Below are 15,129 nucleotides of genomic sequence, written 5' to 3'. Positions count from 1 at the left end.
AGCCCTGAGCGCACAGAGCGCTGGTGCTGGTGCTGCCCTGGTCTGTGTGCACCGGAGCTTGTCCCGAGTGGGTCCTGGCGCCTCTGAGGAGCTTACGGGCTGGGAACACGCCCCGGCCGGTGCACCCTGGCGCTTTGCAGCGCTGGGCGTTGGCGTCTCCCTGATTTCAGCGCTGGGTCCGGGAGGCCCCCTGAGAGCTCTGGCCAGCGCACGGGGGGCGGTTCAAGGCGGATGGCCCAGCAAGAAGCCCTGGCTGACACTGGGAGACGCCAACGCCCCTCTGAGGGGCCTGCCTGGGAACGGTCAGACCCGCACGTGGGCAACAGGTCACAAAACGAGGAAACTGGGCAAGAGAGGGGCACGTGAATGGTGATGAGTGGGAAGTGAGGCAGAATCCCAGCCCTACGCACAGACCCACGGGGACCAAAACAGCTGCGACCCCAGAGAGATCTCAGAGTCGTGTGGAGAGTTCTCCGAAACGTCCGCTCCGCGGGCAGCAGCCATCACAACGCAAACCGGCTGTGAGGAGTCATTCAAAAAGGGATGGAGAACGAGAGAGAAAATAGCTTCTTGCCACGGGACGCCCACAGCTTGAACACTGGGTACAGACGTGGCCACCTCACCTCGAAACAAAATATTCTGGCACTGAAAATAGTTCAGAAAAGGGCACCAGAGATTATTGCTGCCGTTTGGGCAGATTAAAAAGACTGGGCCTTTTCAGCCTACAAAACCGGAGACCGGGGGATAGGAGAGATCTATAAAATCGTGACTGGTGTGGAGAAAGCGAATCTGGAGAAGTTATTTATTTGTTCCCATAGCATAGGAACGAGGGGTCAGCAAATGAAATGAATAGGCGGCAGGTTTAAAACAAACAAAAGGAAGTTTTTTTCCCACTCAGCACACAGTTAATCTGTGGAACTCCCTGCCAGAGGATGTGGTGAAGAACAGGACTTTAACAGGGTTCAAAAAAGAGCTAGATAGATTCCTGGAGGTTAGGTCCATCAGTGGCTGTTAGCCAGGCTGGGCGGTGAGGGTGTCCCTAGTCTCTGCGGGTCAGAGGCTGGGAATGGGCGACAGGGGAGGGATCACGTGATGGTTCCTGGTTCTGTTCACTCCCTCGGGGCACCTGGCGCTGGCCAGTCGGAGAACAGGACCCTGGGCTGGACGGGCCTTGGGTCTGACCCCGCCTGGCCGCTCTGAGGTTCGTACGTGTTTGGTTTGCTGGTTCTGAATGTGCCCCTGGTCTACACGTTCCTTGTGGAGCAGGCAGTTACGAGCGCTGCCTCCTACCCGACTGCCATAGCACGGGCCCAAATCCACAGACCCGCCCCCAGAGCAGGAGCAGGAGCAGGAGCCCTACCTGCTACCCAAGAGTCCTGAACCTGGCAGGCCCGGACAGCCCCTCCTCTCCGGCACGGGCGCCCTACAGCAGGCTCTGCGGCTGCACGCACTCCCCCCTCGGGCCTGTGCTGCCAGCACGCCAGCCTGCTCCAGGCACCCCGACTCCCTGAGGGAACGGCCGAGCATCCACAAGCCTCCTGGAAGCACCAGCTGTCTGCGCCAGCACTCACACGAGGACGCCTGGGCGCTCAGCCCTCCCCCAACCATTTCCAGTCCGGGGACAATGTGTGGGGCAGCACTAGGGAGACCCAGGGGTCCGGCCACGCGGGAGAAGGCAGAAGAGGCCCTGGGGGCGCCTCCCTCCCACCTCATTCCTGCTCCAGCTCGCCTCCCCGGGGGCCTTGCTAGCAAAGGGGCCGAGGGGCCGGCTGAGGATTGGGACGTGTCCAGAGACTCGACTGGAGCCAGCAGTGGGGGGAGGGGGCTGACACCCGTCACTCCCCTCTTGCTCCCCCAGGAGTAAACCGCCCGATTTTGGATGCAAGCAGACTGGCCCAGGGACTCCGGGTGAGCTCAGAGTCACAAATCGGCCTGGGTCCGCGGCTGGCCCTTTGGGATGGCCTGGCCTGCACAGCCGCAGCTCAGCCCACGGGGCTGCCGGCGGTGACCCAGCAGAACGGTGGGTCCAAGGGGGCTGCGTGTGTGACTCCTGCCTGGCTGCGGGGGTGACGTGGGCACCCTCCGCTGGCCGGCTCCATGGCTCTGCCCGCTTCCAAGCCATCCCCCGCCCCTCCCCTCTGCCGCGCCCTCGCTCCGCCCGCAGAGCTACGCGTGAGCCAGCTGGGCCACGGCCCCCCCGGGCTCACCTTGGGCTTGGCGTGGACCGTGAAGCTGAGCAAGCCGTGGTAAACCTGCATCGTGAGGGGGCAGCTCCAGGCGGCCAGGTCCTGCTTCCGCAGCAGCGTGGCCAGGCACGAGAGGACCTGCGGGGAGAGATGTCTGGTATCGGGGTCACGGCCCTGAGTCCGGCTGCCCTTCCCCCGCACCCTCCTCTAGGAAGGGCAGAACCCCGGGGGACACCACCTGCCTCCCAGGCTCAGCCCCAAGGGACGGGCCTGTGCTGGGAGCCCGAGCCAGCCCCCCAGGGCCCCGCCGCCCAGCCCCTCGGAGGCACTCACCCACCGCAGGGCGGAGGAGGGGCCGCTGCCGGCCTGCGAGGCCATGATGCCCATGAACACTTTGGAGACGTCCGAGAACTTCTTTATGAGCACGGGCCCCGGCACCCTGCGGGCACAGAGGGGAGGGTCTCAGCGCGGCTGGGGGCCCGGCAACGGGAGACTGTGGGGGACCACACGGCCTCCGCCCGCGGCCTGGAGACCCAGGGTCTCGCCCTGCCCCCACACAGCGCTGGGTGAGTGGGATCCGCCTACATGGGCCAACAGGTCCCCCGAGCGCCGAGCTGGGGCCGGGCCAGGAGACACCGGGGGCCGCACGGCCCCCTGGGCTCACAGCCCCCTGTTAAGATGCCCGCTCCCCCATCCATCCAGACACCCCCTCAGCTAGCCAGATGACTCCAGCCCCCGCCACCATCTACTCACACAACCCCCCAGCCTGCCCCCCGGCTGCGAGCCCTGTGGGGTGGGGGAGGGGACTCACCGCTTCAGCACCAGGTTGAGCAGGTAGGCGACAGCGGCCAGCGACTCGGGCGACTCCACAGCCTCCAGCGTCGTCATCTGGCAGCACAGGCGGGTGAGCAAGGGGGCTGCTCCAGGAGCTGCCCTCAGCTCCCCAGCCCGCCCCTACGGTCTGTCGCAGCCTGGCCCAGACCCGCACGGGGGGTGTCAGCACCTGGCACTCCTAGCCAAAGCCATGCTGCCAGGGCCCTTCACCGACACCTCCGCCCCCGGCCCCCCAGCATCCCTGGCACAACCCAGTGCAGAGGGAGGAGTCAGGCCCTACCAGAGCCCCCAGCACAGGGCACAGTCCGGGCCACCCCCGCCTCCCAGCCCAGCCCTGCCCCCACGCACGCGGCCACTCACCAGCGCAGCGAAGTACTCCGTCTCGCTCTCCGTGCCACCCTGCGCGCGGATCACCTCCGTCACCGCGGCCAGCACCGCGCAGATCTGCAGAGAGCACCGCGGGTCACAGGCCTGGCCCCAGAACACGCCGCCCGGCCAGGGCAGGGGGCAAGAGCCCGGCCCCTGAACACGCCGGGCCAAGGCGCCGGGCCAAGGCAGGGGGCAAGAGCCCGGCCCCTGAACACGCCGCCCCACGGCGCCGGGCCAGGGCAGGGGGCAAGAGCCCAGCCCCTGAACACGCCGCCCCACGGCGCCGGGCCAGGGCAGGGGGCAAGAGCCCAGCCCCAGAACACGCCGCCCCACGGCGCCGGGCCAGGGCAGGGGGCAAGAGCCCAGCCCCAGAACACCCCGCCCCACGGCGCCGGGCCAGGGCAGGGGGCAAGAGCCCAGCCCCAGAACACCCCGCCCCACGGCGCCGGGCCAGGGCAGGGGGCAAGAGCCCAGCCCCAGAACACGCCGCCCCACGGCGCCGGGCCAGGGCAGGGGGCAAGAGACCAGCCCCAGAACACGCCGCCCCACGGCGCCGGGCCAGGGCAGGGGGCAAGAGCCCAGCCCCAGAACACGCCGCCCCACGGCGCCGGGCCAGGGCAGGGGGCAAGAGCCCAGCCCCAGAACACGCCGCCCCACGGCGCCGGGCCAGGGCAGGGGGCAAGAGCCCAGCCCCAGAACACACCGCCCCACGGCGCCGGGCCAGGGCAGGAGGCAAGAGCCCAGCCCCAGAACACACCGCCCCACGGCGCCGGGCCAGGGCAGGGGGCTAGAGCCCAGCCCCAGAACACGCCGCCCCACGGCGCCGGGCCAGGGCAGGGGCAACAGACTCAGGAAGGCCCCGGAGAGCCCCCAGAGCAAATGCCAGTCTCCCCAGCTGAGTGCCCTGCACCTACCTCTTTGTGGGAGGCGGAGTTGGAGGCCCAGAAGCGCTGCACCTTGCTGAAGGTGACGTTGGTGCAGTCAGTCAAGCCGCTCAGGAAGGTGCCCGCGGACTTCTCAGTGACAGCGGCTCCATCGCCGTCCTCCTCCATGCAGGGCTGGGCGCCCTGGCCCACCCGCCCCGAGCACACGGCCCCCGACTGCAGCTCATTGTGCAGCTTCAGGGCATCCACCGTCAGGTTGCTCCTCTCTGCAGGACAGACACGCTCAGGGCTGGCGATAGGATCCCTGCGCTCCCCGCCCTCCCCACCACTGCCAGGCACGAACACGGGCCCCCACGGGCCTGGTCACGCGTCTTTCACGGCCCCTGGACCAGAGATCCCAGCTGGGAGAACTCGAACCCTGGCCCAGAGCCACTGAGCAGGGTCTACAAAGCTGCTCTCCTGGGTACAGACACCCCAGGCAGTCCAGGCCCGGGCCGGTCCGCGCCCCAGGCAGTCCAGGCCCGGGCCGGTCCGCGCCCCAGGCAGTCCAGGCCCGGGCCGGTCCGCGCCCCAGGCAGTCCAGGCCCGGGCCGGTCCGCGCCCCAGGCAGTCCAGGCCCGGGCCGGTCCGCGCCCCAGGCAGTCCAGGCCCGGGCCGGTCCGCGCCCCAGGCAGTCCAGGCCCGGGCCGGTCCGCGCCCCAGGCAGTCCAGGCCCGGGCCGGTCCGCGCCCCAGGCAGTCCAGGCCCGGGCCGGTCCGCGCCCCAGGCAGTCCAGGCCCGGGCCGGTCCGCGCCCCAGGCAGTCCAGGCCCGGGCTGGTCCACGCCCCAGGCAGTCCAGGCCCGGGCCGGTCCGCGCCCCAGGCAGTCCAGGCCCGGGCCGGTCCGCGCCCCAGGCAGTCCAGGCCCGGGCCGGTCCGCGCCCCAGGCAGTCCAGGCCCGGGCTGGTCCACGCCCCAGGCAGTCCAGGCCCGGGCCGGTCCGCGCCCCAGGCAGTCCAGGCCCGGGCCGGTCCGCGCCCCAGGCAGTCCAGGCCCGGGCCGGTCCGCGCCCCAGGCACGCCCTTTCGAAGCTGGGGGGCCAGCGGCCTCCCACGCCAGTACGAGGGACGTGAACGACCAGTCGCTTCCCCAGCCCAAAGAGCCGGGGGTGGGGGGTGCTTCAAAGCGGCAGCGCCGTGTGGAGTCCGGAGCCAGCAGGGGACGCCCCGCTGACCCCACGCAGCGCTGCCGCCAGAAGGGAGCTGGGGCCGGGGGGGGGCTGCTTGAGTCCCCGCTGGCCCCAGGCTCCCCGCAGCGCTTTCGCCTTCCAAGTCTAGCAGCAGCCCTGGAGCTGTCGCTACGCCTGGGAGGCCGGAGGCGCCTTCGCAACTAACCGAACAGTCAACGCAAGTGGCACCAACTATCGAGTAGCCAACGAATCGATATTTAACACCCCCTGCACCCACGTGTCCCTGCGTTTCTCAGTCCAGGGACCACTGCCCGGCCCGGCCTCGCATCGCCTTCCCCCGGCCAGCGCAGCCCCGGGCAGGATCCCGGCCAGACCCTGAGCCCAGGCTCCTGATCTCTGCAGCTCCCAGTGCTACGGGGCAGGGCGCCGGCCCCCCCAGCAGCAGCCCCAAGGCACCCTCCGCCCCCTGCGACCGGCCCCGCCACAGCCCAGCCCCCCCGCTCCCCCCGCCCGGCCCCGCCACAGCCCAGCCCCCCCGACCAGACCAGCCCCCCCCCGCCCCCTGCGACCGGCCCCGCCACAGCCCAGCCCCCCCCCGCCCCCCCGACCAGACCAGCCCCCTCCCGCCCCCCCCGACCGGCCCCGCCACAGCCCAGCCCCCCCGCTCCCCCCGCCCGGCCCCGCCACAGCCCAGCCCCCCCGCTCCCCCCGCCCGGCCCCGCCACAGCCCAGCCCCCCCCGCCCCCCCGACCAGACCAGCCCCCTCCCGCCCCCCCCGACCGGCCCCGCCACAGCCCAGCCCCCCCCGCCCCCCCGACCAGCCCAGCCCCCCCCGCCCCCCCCGACCGGCCCCGCCACAGCCCAGCCCCCCCCGCCCCCCCGACCAGACCAGCCCCCCCCCCGCCCGGCCCCGCCACAGCCCCGCCACAGCCCAGCCCCCACCCACCGTCGGGCGCGCGGCCGAGGCGGGGGCGCGCGGCGCGGCGGTGGCGGCGGCCCGCGGGGTTGCTCTCGCTGCTGTGGCCCTTGCGCCAGCGCTGGAGCCCGCGCGCCGCCCCCGAGCGGAGCCGCCCGGCCTTGCCCATCGCCCTGCTGCGCCGCACGCGGGGCCCACGTGCCGCCCGCTTCCGCCCGGCAGCGCCACTTCCGGCTGCCGGGGCGCCATCTCGACTGCGGGCGGAGCCATTTCGCCAGCACTTCCGCCCGGGGGGCGGGGCGACTGCACCACGTGGCACCCAGGGACTGCCACCGCCAGCTCCGCCCCTGCCCCGCCCCACAGCGCCCCCTGTGGGAGCAGCCGGAGCCCAGCCCGCCGTGAGCACAGCGCCCCCTGTGGGAGCAGCCACAGGCCAGCCCGCCGTGAGCACAGCGCCCCCTGTGGGAGCAGGCGGAGCCCAGCCCGCCGTGAGCACAGCGCCCCCTGTGGGAGCAGCCACAGGCCAGCCCGCCGTGGGCACAGCGCCCCCTGTGGGAGCAGCCGGAGCCCAGCCTGCCGTGGGCACAGCGCCCCCTGTGGGAGCAGCCGGAGCCCAGCCTGCCGTGAGCACAGCGCCCCCTGTGGGAGCAGCCGGAGCCCAGCCTGCCGTGGGCACAGCGCCCCCTGTGGGAGCAGCCGGAGCCCAGCCCGCCGTGGGCACAGCGCCCCCTGTGGGAGCAGCCGGAGCCCAGCCCGCCGCGGGCACAGCGCCCCCTATGGGAGCAGCCACAGGCCAGCCCGCCGTGGGCACAGCGCCCCCTGTGGGAGCAGCCGGAGCCCAGCCCGCCGTGAGCACAGCGCCCCCTGTGGGAGCAGCCGGAGCCCAGCTCGCCGTGAGCACAGCGCCCCCTGTGGGAGCAGCCGGAGCCCAGCCCGCCGTGGGCACAGCGCCCCCCGTGGGAGCAGGCGGAGCCCAGCCCGCCGTGAGCTCAGCGCCCCCCGTGGGAGCAGGCGGAGCCCAGCCCGCCGTGGGCACAGCGCCCCCTGTGGGAGCAGCCACAGGCCAGCCCGCCGTGAGCACAGCGCCCCCTGTGGGAGCAGCCGGAGCCCAGCCCGCCATGGGCACAGCGCCCCCTGTGGGAGCAGCCACAGGCCAGCCCGCCGTGAGCACAGCGCCCCCTGTGGGAGCAGCCGGAGCCCAGCCCGCCGTGAGCACAGCGCCCCCTGTGGGAGCAGCCGGAGCCCAGCCCGCCGTGGGCACAGCGCCCCCCGTGGGAGCAGCCGGAGCCCAGCCCGCCGTGGGCACAGCGCCCCCTGTGGGAGCAGCCACAGGCCAGCCTGCCGTGGGCACAGCACCCCCCGTGGGAGCAGCCGGAGCCCAGCCCGCCGTGAGCACAGCGCCCCCTGTGGGAGCAGCCGGAGCCCAGCCCGCCGTGAGCACAGCGCCCCCCCGTGGGAGCAGCCGGAGCCCAGCCCGCCGTGGGCACAGCGCCCCCTGTGGGAGCAGCCGGAGCCCAGCCCGCCGTGGGCACAGCGCCCCCCGTGGGAGCAGCCATAGGCCAGCCCGCCATGAGCACAGCGCCCCCTGTGGGAGCAGCCGGAGCCCAGCCCGCCGTGAGCACAGCGCCCCCTGTGGGAGCAGCCGGAGCCCAGCCCGCCGTGGGCACAGCGCCCCCCGTGGGAGCAGCCACAGGCCAGCCCGCCATGAGCACAGCGCCCCCTGTGGGAGCAGCCGGAGCCCAGCCCGCCGTGGGCACAGCGCCCCCTGTGGGAGCAGCCGGAGCCCAGCCCGCCGTGGGCACAGCGCCCCCCATGGGAGCAGCCGGAGCCCAGCCCGCCGTGAGCACAGCGCCCCCTGTGGGAGCAGCCGGAGCCCAGCCCGCCGTGGGCACAGCGCCCCCCGTGGGAGCAGCCGGAGCCCAGCCCGCCGTGGGCACAGCGCCCCCTGTGGGAGCAGCCACAGGCCAGCCTGCCGTGGGCACAGCACCCCCCGTGGGAGCAGCCGGAGCCCAGCCCGCCGTGAGCACAGCGCCCCCTGTGGGAGCAGCCGGAGCCCAGCCCGCCGTGAGCACAGCGCCCCCCGTGGGAGCAGCCGGAGCCCAGCCCGCCGTGGGCACAGCGCCCCCCGTGGGAGCAGGCGGAGCCCAGCCCGCCATGGGCACAGCGCCCCCCGTGGGAGCAGGCGGAGCCCAGCCCGCCGTGGGCACAGCGCCCCCCGTGGGAGCAGCCGGAGCCCAGCCCGCCGTGGGCACAGCGCCCCCCGTGGGAGCAGCCACAGGCCAGCCCGCCGTGAGCACAGCGCCCCCCGTGGGAGCAGCCACAGGCCAGCCCGCCGTGAGCACAGCGCCCCCCGTGGGAGCAGCCACAGGCCAGCCCGCCGTGAGCACAGCGCCCCCTGTGGGAGCAGCCGGAGCCCAGCCCGCCGTGGGCACAGCGCCCCCTGTGGGAGCAGCCGGAGCCCAGCCCGCCGTGGAAACAGCGCCCCCCGTGGGAGCAGCCACAGGCCAGCCCGCCATGAGCACAGCGCCCCCTGTGGGAGCAGCCGGAGCCCAGCCCGCCGTGAGCACAGCGCCCCCTGTGGGAGCAGCCGGAGCCCAGCCCGCCGTGGGCACAGCGCCCCCCGTGGGAGCAGCCACAGGCCAGCCCGCCATGAGCACAGCGCCCCCTGTGGGAGCAGCCGGAGCCCAGCCCGCCGTGGGCACAGCGCCCCCTGTGGGAGCAGCCGGAGCCCAGCCCGCCGTGGGCACAGCGCCCCCCATGGGAGCAGCCGGAGCCCAGCCCGCCGTGAGCACAGCGCCCCCCGTGGGAGCAGCCGGAGCCCAGCCCGCCGTGGGCACAGCGCCCCCCGTGGGAGCAGCCGGAGCCCAGCCCGCCGTGAGCACAGCGCCCTCTGTGGGAGCAGCCGGAGCCCAGCCCGCCGTGAGCACAGCGCCCCCCGTGGGAGCAGCCGGAGCCCAGCCCGCCGTGGGCACAGCGCCCCCCGTGGGAGCAGCCGGAGCCCAGCCCGCCGTGAGCACAGCGCCCCCCGTGGGAGCAGCCGGAGCCCAGCCCGCCGTGAGCACAGCGCCCCCTGTGGGAGCAGCCACAGGCCAGCCCGCCGTGAGCACAGCGCCCCCCGTGGGAGCAGGCGGAGCCCAGCCCGCCGTGGGCACAGCGCCCCCCGTGGGAGCAGGCGGAGCCCAGCCCGCCGTGGGCACAGCGCCCCCCGTGGGAGCAGGCGGAGCCCAGCCCGCCGTGGGCACAGCGCCCCCCGTGGGAGCAGGCGGAGCCCAGCCCGCCGTGGGCACAGCGCCCCCCGTGGGAGCAGCCGGAGCCCAGCCCGCCGTGAGCTCAGCGCCCCCCGTGGGAGCAGCCGGAGCCCAGCCCGCCGTGAGCTCAGCGCCCCCTGTGGGAGCAGGCGGAGCCCAGCCCGCCGTGAGCTCAGCGCCCCCCGTGGGAGCAGCCGGAGCCCAGCCCGCCGTGAGCTCAGCGCCCCCCGTGGGAGCAGGCGGAGCCCAGCCCGCCATGGGCACAGCGCCCCCCGTGGGAGCAGGCGGAGCCCAGCCCGCCGTGGGCACAGCGCCCCCTGTGGGAGCATCCAGCCCATGGACTCCGGAGAGTCGTGGTGGCTCCACCCTGTCAACCTTAGCCCCTCAGAAGCCCGGCCAGTGCCCCAATCCTGAGGGGAAGGTTAAGAATCAACGTGGGGCCTTGTATTGGCCTTCTCCTGCTGGCGCCTGCAGGGGCCGTTCCCAGGCTTTGGCCCATGCGCTGGGGCTGGCGCCCTTCGTGAGACCCGAGTCCAGCCCAGTCCCGTGACTGGGGGCTCGCAGGAGCGCTCGGAAGACCAGGTGCGCGGCCTAATGGAGCCAGGTGGCTGACACCTGCAGCGCCCACCTCAGACGCAGCCACGTGTCGGGGGGTGTTGGTCTGTGGCGCTTTGGGTGTGTGAACAGCCGAGGGTGAGCGACAAGGCCGCAAGGAAGCACAAGCTCCGGCTCCACAAAAGCCACAGAGAGCAGAATGGGTTAGCAGGGCTTCAGAGGCAGCAAGTTCAAAACCAAGCCAAAGGAACCCTCACACGCTGCCCGCCAGTGGAACTAGCTACGTTCCTGGAGCACAGGAACCTCAAGGGCTGCTTGCCAGGCTGGGCACGGGTGGGGTCTCCAGCCTCTGTTTGCCAGAGGCCGGGAAGGGGCGACAGGGAAGGGATCGCTTGGTGATTCCCGGTTCTGTTCCCTCCCTGTGGGACACCTGGCACTGGCCACTGTGGGCAGCCAGGACACTGCGCTGGATGGGCCTTGGGTCTGACCCAGCCTGGCTGCCCTTTGTACATGCACAAGGCACCCACGATCCCGGGCTCCATCGCCCATTTCTCCCTCTAAGAGAAACAAGACACAGGGCCCTGACTGTTTGCCAGCCACTCGGCCTGGAGGGTAGCAAAGACCATGTGGACAGCAGCCCCTTTGGCCCCTGGATCTCACCCTGGGCACCCAAAATGCCGTCTGTGCGTGCCGCCTCAGGGCCGGCCCCGCGTGGGCGTGCTCTGTCATAGGGTTCACCCTGCCAGTAACAAAGGGGAACGCCTGGCCCACCCACACAAGCGACCGTCTGAATCCCAAGCATTGCAGAGATCTGTCCTTCCAAGGGGCTTCCGGGGCAGGCCCGGGAGGCAGCCCCTGGCGATCTCTGGCTTCAGGCAAGTCTCTGGGCCCTCTGAGTCCACAGGCCAGGACGGGAAATGGCCCCGAGCTTTGGTTTATTTCCTTCCTTCGGCATCGCAGCCCGCAGGCCGAGCCTCTCGGCAAGCGTTTCCCAGCGCCAGTCGCCGCCAGGCAGCCCTTTGCGTTGCCGTTTCTCCGCAGCCCCTGCCTGCGACAGTCCTTCTGGGCGCAGTGTGGCCCTGTGCAAGGAGGTGCCGAGGGGTCCGGAGGCCAAGAGGCTGGTTCCCAGAGTGGCTGTGCTGTGGGGATTGCGAGCCGGAGTCCTGCCTGCCAGCCTGGAGTTCGGGGGGGGAGCAGGACGCGCTGTGGGGTGTGTAAGGCCCGGAGCTGCGCTAGGACCATCCTGCCTGTCACTCCCAAGTTCCTGGCTTTGTCCCTGCAGCCTTTAACCAAACACTGGGGCTGGAGGCGCTTCCCAGACCCCTCCCTCCCCTGGCAGCCTCCGGAAAGACTTTGCCTCCCTCCTGGGCCGGTAGGTCCGGTCACCGGGACAGGCTCCCTGCCCGCTCCCGGGGCTGCCTGCCTGGTGCCTGGTGCCTGCTGGCGGCCCACCCTGCTCGAGCAGCCCCACTGAGCTCTTGTACAGCACACCCTCCCTGCACGGTGGGGCCGGTCTCCTGGCCATGCTGGGAAGGCTCCGTCTGAGGGCCCAGGCGTATTCTGATCCGGAACGATTCGATGTAACGACTTGCTCCTAAGTTCTGTAGCTTCTGTTTCTCTCGCCGCGTCTCTTACGATCACTGCAAGGCCTTGCTCCCTGTTGAGTGCTGCAAATGAAGTTGCACCTCTTGTCGCTATTGGTCTTGTCTGAAACTCTCTAGATTGTGAGGTCTGAGTGGAGGGCGGGGGGGAGCCAGCCCAGATGCCCAGGTGATCAAGAAGAAGTGGGAACGTTGAAACGTGCATTGTGTCTTGAGGCGGAGTTGAATTGGCAGAGACTCTCCCAAGAGTGAGAAACCACCATGGGCCCCAGACAGTCACCATCAAAGCCACACAAAGGAACCCTCCCAAGGGCGGACGACAGCAGCAGGACCCTGCAAAACCCGCAGACCCCAATGGGAACTGACAGGTGTAAGAAGGGGGGCTCTTGCCATGGGGCTCTGGGTTCAGTCCTGCAAGCCGAGCCGCGGAGGAGCCTCGAATCAGGATCAAAGACCCCGACTCCTCCCACCTGTAGCCAGCCCAGGGAGACGTCGGTGGGGCTCTGGTTCAGCACCAGGAAGGCCCGACAGGCGGGGCAGGGGAGCCGTGATGCCACGTTCACTCCGCTCGGTGCCCACCTCTGCCACTTCCTCGCCCCGGCGGGCTGTTGGCAAGCCGTGGGCAAGCTTTCCCTGGGGGCCACATCGAGTGGGGAAATAGCAGGGACGGCCTGGTCCCACCCCGAGCCCCAAGATCCCCATCCCCAGCTACCCCTCTGTCGCGAGAATCACAGGTCGGATGATGCATACCCAAGGGGGGAGGGACAGAACCAGGCGGACGGTTTTAGCAAATAAAGGATATTTATTTATTCATGACAGTGGTGAATTTCTAGTATTTATTCTAAGATTTGTAATAGGCCGTGGTAATAATGAATTTACAGTTTTTATTATATTGATTCTACGATTCCTAGTGAAACGTGTCAGAGATGTAAGGATGGGAATGGCGAGGGGAATAGTCTCTGTTCTAACAATATCCAGCTACACTAATTAATAAGAGTGATAACTACAAACTCTACGTATTACCCAAAACAACTACAACACTGAGCTTATACAACGAAGAGAATCAAACCCTACACACCAACGTACACAGCACACGGAACATGTCACAGCTATCGGCTCGGTCGCGAAGGCCTTGGTTACGCCCGAGAGTCGGGGGAGGTGGCTGGTCGGTGGATCAGGCCGGCAGCGCTTTGGAGTACACGGGAAGGCACACGCACAGTGGTACGTGCGTTGCAAAGACCTCCTTGCGCGAACTGTGTGATGGGTATTTATCCCCAAATCTGCACATCACTTCCCTGCGCTTGCATATGACCATATACGGCCCAACGGTCACCAAGTGGGAGTCTGTGTCCCAGGGGTTGGGCCGAAAATGAGCAGGTTTCATGCGACCAGGTAAGCCCCGCAGTTCTCACGCCAAGGTGAGGGGTGGGAGAGTCCGAGGCTATTTTCCCCTTTTCACACCTTCCCTCTTTCTAAGGGCCGTGGTGTGCAGGACGGGTGCGGCCGGTTTCTCCCGAGGAGTCCTGCAGCCCACTGCAGCAAGAGCGGCCTGGCCAAACGTTTTTACTGGGGGAGCAGTTTTTTTTCTAACACCCTCCAAGACCCCCATCCAACCCCCTTGCTCCCCGCCCCTTGACCACACCCCCAGGATCCCCACCCCCAGCCAAGCCCCCTGCTCCCCACTCCTTGACCATCCTCCGAGGACCCCCTCTGCTCTGTGCCCCCTTGAGCCCTTCTGCCCCATCCAACCCCTCCCCCGCACCACTCAAAGCGGGGGGTGACTGTGCTGCCCAGGCGCTGGGGGAGCCTGGGCTGCGGGGGAGGGGCCGGTGGCTACCTCCTGGGAGTTGGGCTGGCCCCACTGCCCAGCGGGAGCCCAGGGCTGGACTGAAGGGTCTGAGGGGCCGGATGTGGCCTGTGGCCCTCCTCTGCCCCGCTGAACTAGCCCCGCCCCTTTTATTCTGGTCACTAATTGGGCTTCATCTTGGATTTCCAGCCCTGCGTGCCCAGCGCGTCTCGCCACTGCCCCTGCCAGCGGCCCCCCAGCCCCCAGTCTGGGGCAGAGGGCAGGCCCTGGGGCATCCTCTGGGGCTGGCGCAAGGCAGCTGGTGCCGAGCAGCAGGCTTGGGCCCGGGGAGGGGCAGGCGAGGGAGCTGGGGAACCGGGGTGTGTAGATGCAAACCGCTCTGCCAGCACACCGGCCCCCGCGCCGAGCCCCCCACAGCTCCCCGGCCGGGGCGAGCGGGCGCCAGGGCCTGGCACAGCCAAGCACAGAGGGGCTGCAGCCCAGCCAGACGGGAACAGGAGCAGGCTAAGCCGCGGGGCCTGGGGGAGACCGGGAAGGGGCTGGGTCCTGGCACAGCGGATGTGCCGGGCCTGGAGCGCGGGTGTCCAGCTGGCACGTGGGCTCAGAGAAAGGCTTTGTGCTGCCCACACAATAGAGCAACCGCCAGCCACAGCTGGGGGGCAGCCGGGGCCCTGGGAGAGGGGGCCAGGCAGAGCCGCTGAGCCGCTGGAGTTCTGCCACACCGGGCGCAGAGGGAGCGGCGGGGGGACTATGGGAAGGGGGCCGCGCCGGGGCGGTGGGAGGACCGTGGGAAGGGGGCCGTGCCGGGGGGCGCAGAGGGAACGGGGGGAGGACCGTGGGAAGGGGGCCGCGCCGGGGGGCGCAGAGGGAACGGGGGGAGGACCGTGGGAAGGGGGCCGCGCCGGGGGGCGCAGAGGGAACGGGGGGAGGACCGTGGGAAGGGGGCCGTGCCGGGGGCCGCAGAGGGAACGGTGGGAGGACCGTGGGAAGGGGGCCGCGCCGGGGGGCGCAGAGGGAACGGGGGGAGGACCGTGGGAAGGGGGCCGCGCCGGGGGGCGCAGAGGGAACGGGGGGAGGACCGTGGGAAGGGGGCCGTGCCGGGGGCCGCAGAGGGAACGGTGGGAGGACCGTGGGAAGGGGGCCGCGCCGGGGGGGCGCAGAGGGAACGGGGGGAGGACCGTGGGAAGGGGGCCGCGCCGGGGGGCGCAGAGGGAACGGGGGGAGGACCGTGGGAAGGGGGCCGCGCCGGGGGGCGCAGAGGGAACGGGGGGAGGACCGTGGGAAGGGGGCCGCGCCGGGGGGCGCAGAGGGAACGGGGGGAGGACCGTGGGAAGGGGGCCGCGCCGGGGGGCGCAGAGGGAACGGGGGGAGGACCGTGGGAAGGGGGCCGTGCCGGGGGCCGCAGAGGGAACGGTGGGAGGACCGTGGGAAGGGGGCCGCGCCGGGGGCCGCAGAGGGAACGGTGGGAGGACCGTGGGAAGGGGGCCGCGCCGGGGGCCGCAGAGGGAACGGTGGGAGGACCGTGGGAAGGGGGCCGCGCCGGGGGCCGCAGAGGGAACGG

General features: G+C 70.9%; 1 protein-coding gene across 1 annotated transcript; it reads right to left on the bottom strand.

Moving 5' to 3' along the window:
* Positions 1-38: 38 nt before the first annotated feature.
* On the bottom strand, positions 39-6,588 carry LOC142825729 (RRP12-like protein). The gene is made up of 6 exons (XM_075917767.1): positions 6,388-6,588; positions 4,304-4,539; positions 3,381-3,464; positions 2,998-3,074; positions 2,520-2,625; positions 39-2,324 (listed from the first exon to the last, which is right to left on the bottom strand). Exons 1-6 carry the CDS (start codon positions 6,524-6,526, stop codon positions 1,983-1,985), a joined length of 984 nt encoding a protein of 327 aa, XP_075773882.1. The 5' UTR covers positions 6,527-6,588; the 3' UTR covers positions 39-1,982.
* Positions 6,589-15,129: the final 8,541 nt, after the last annotated feature.

This window comes from Pelodiscus sinensis, unplaced genomic scaffold (genome assembly GCF_049634645.1).
Source record: "Pelodiscus sinensis isolate JC-2024 unplaced genomic scaffold, ASM4963464v1 ctg192, whole genome shotgun sequence".
NCBI lineage: Eukaryota > Metazoa > Chordata > Testudines > Trionychidae > Pelodiscus > Pelodiscus sinensis.
This window is presented reverse-complemented; position numbering and strand designations above follow the sequence as displayed.

What these genes read in the sequence shown, in the direction of transcription:
- LOC142825729 (XM_075917767.1), bottom strand. Translation starts at nt 6,526, where the DNA reads ATGGGCAAGGCCGGGCGGCTCCGCTCGGGGGCGGCGCGCGGGCTCCAG. An exon ending in CCTCGGCCGCGCGCCCGACG is followed by an intron (nt 4,540 to 6,387) that starts GTGGGTGGGGGC and finishes TCTGTCCTGCAG; the next exon opens with AGAGGAGCAACCTGACGGTG. An exon ending in ACTCCGCCTCCCACAAAGAG is followed by an intron (nt 3,465 to 4,303) that starts GTAGGTGCAGGG and finishes TGCTCTCTGCAG; the next exon opens with ATCTGCGCGGTGCTGGCCGC.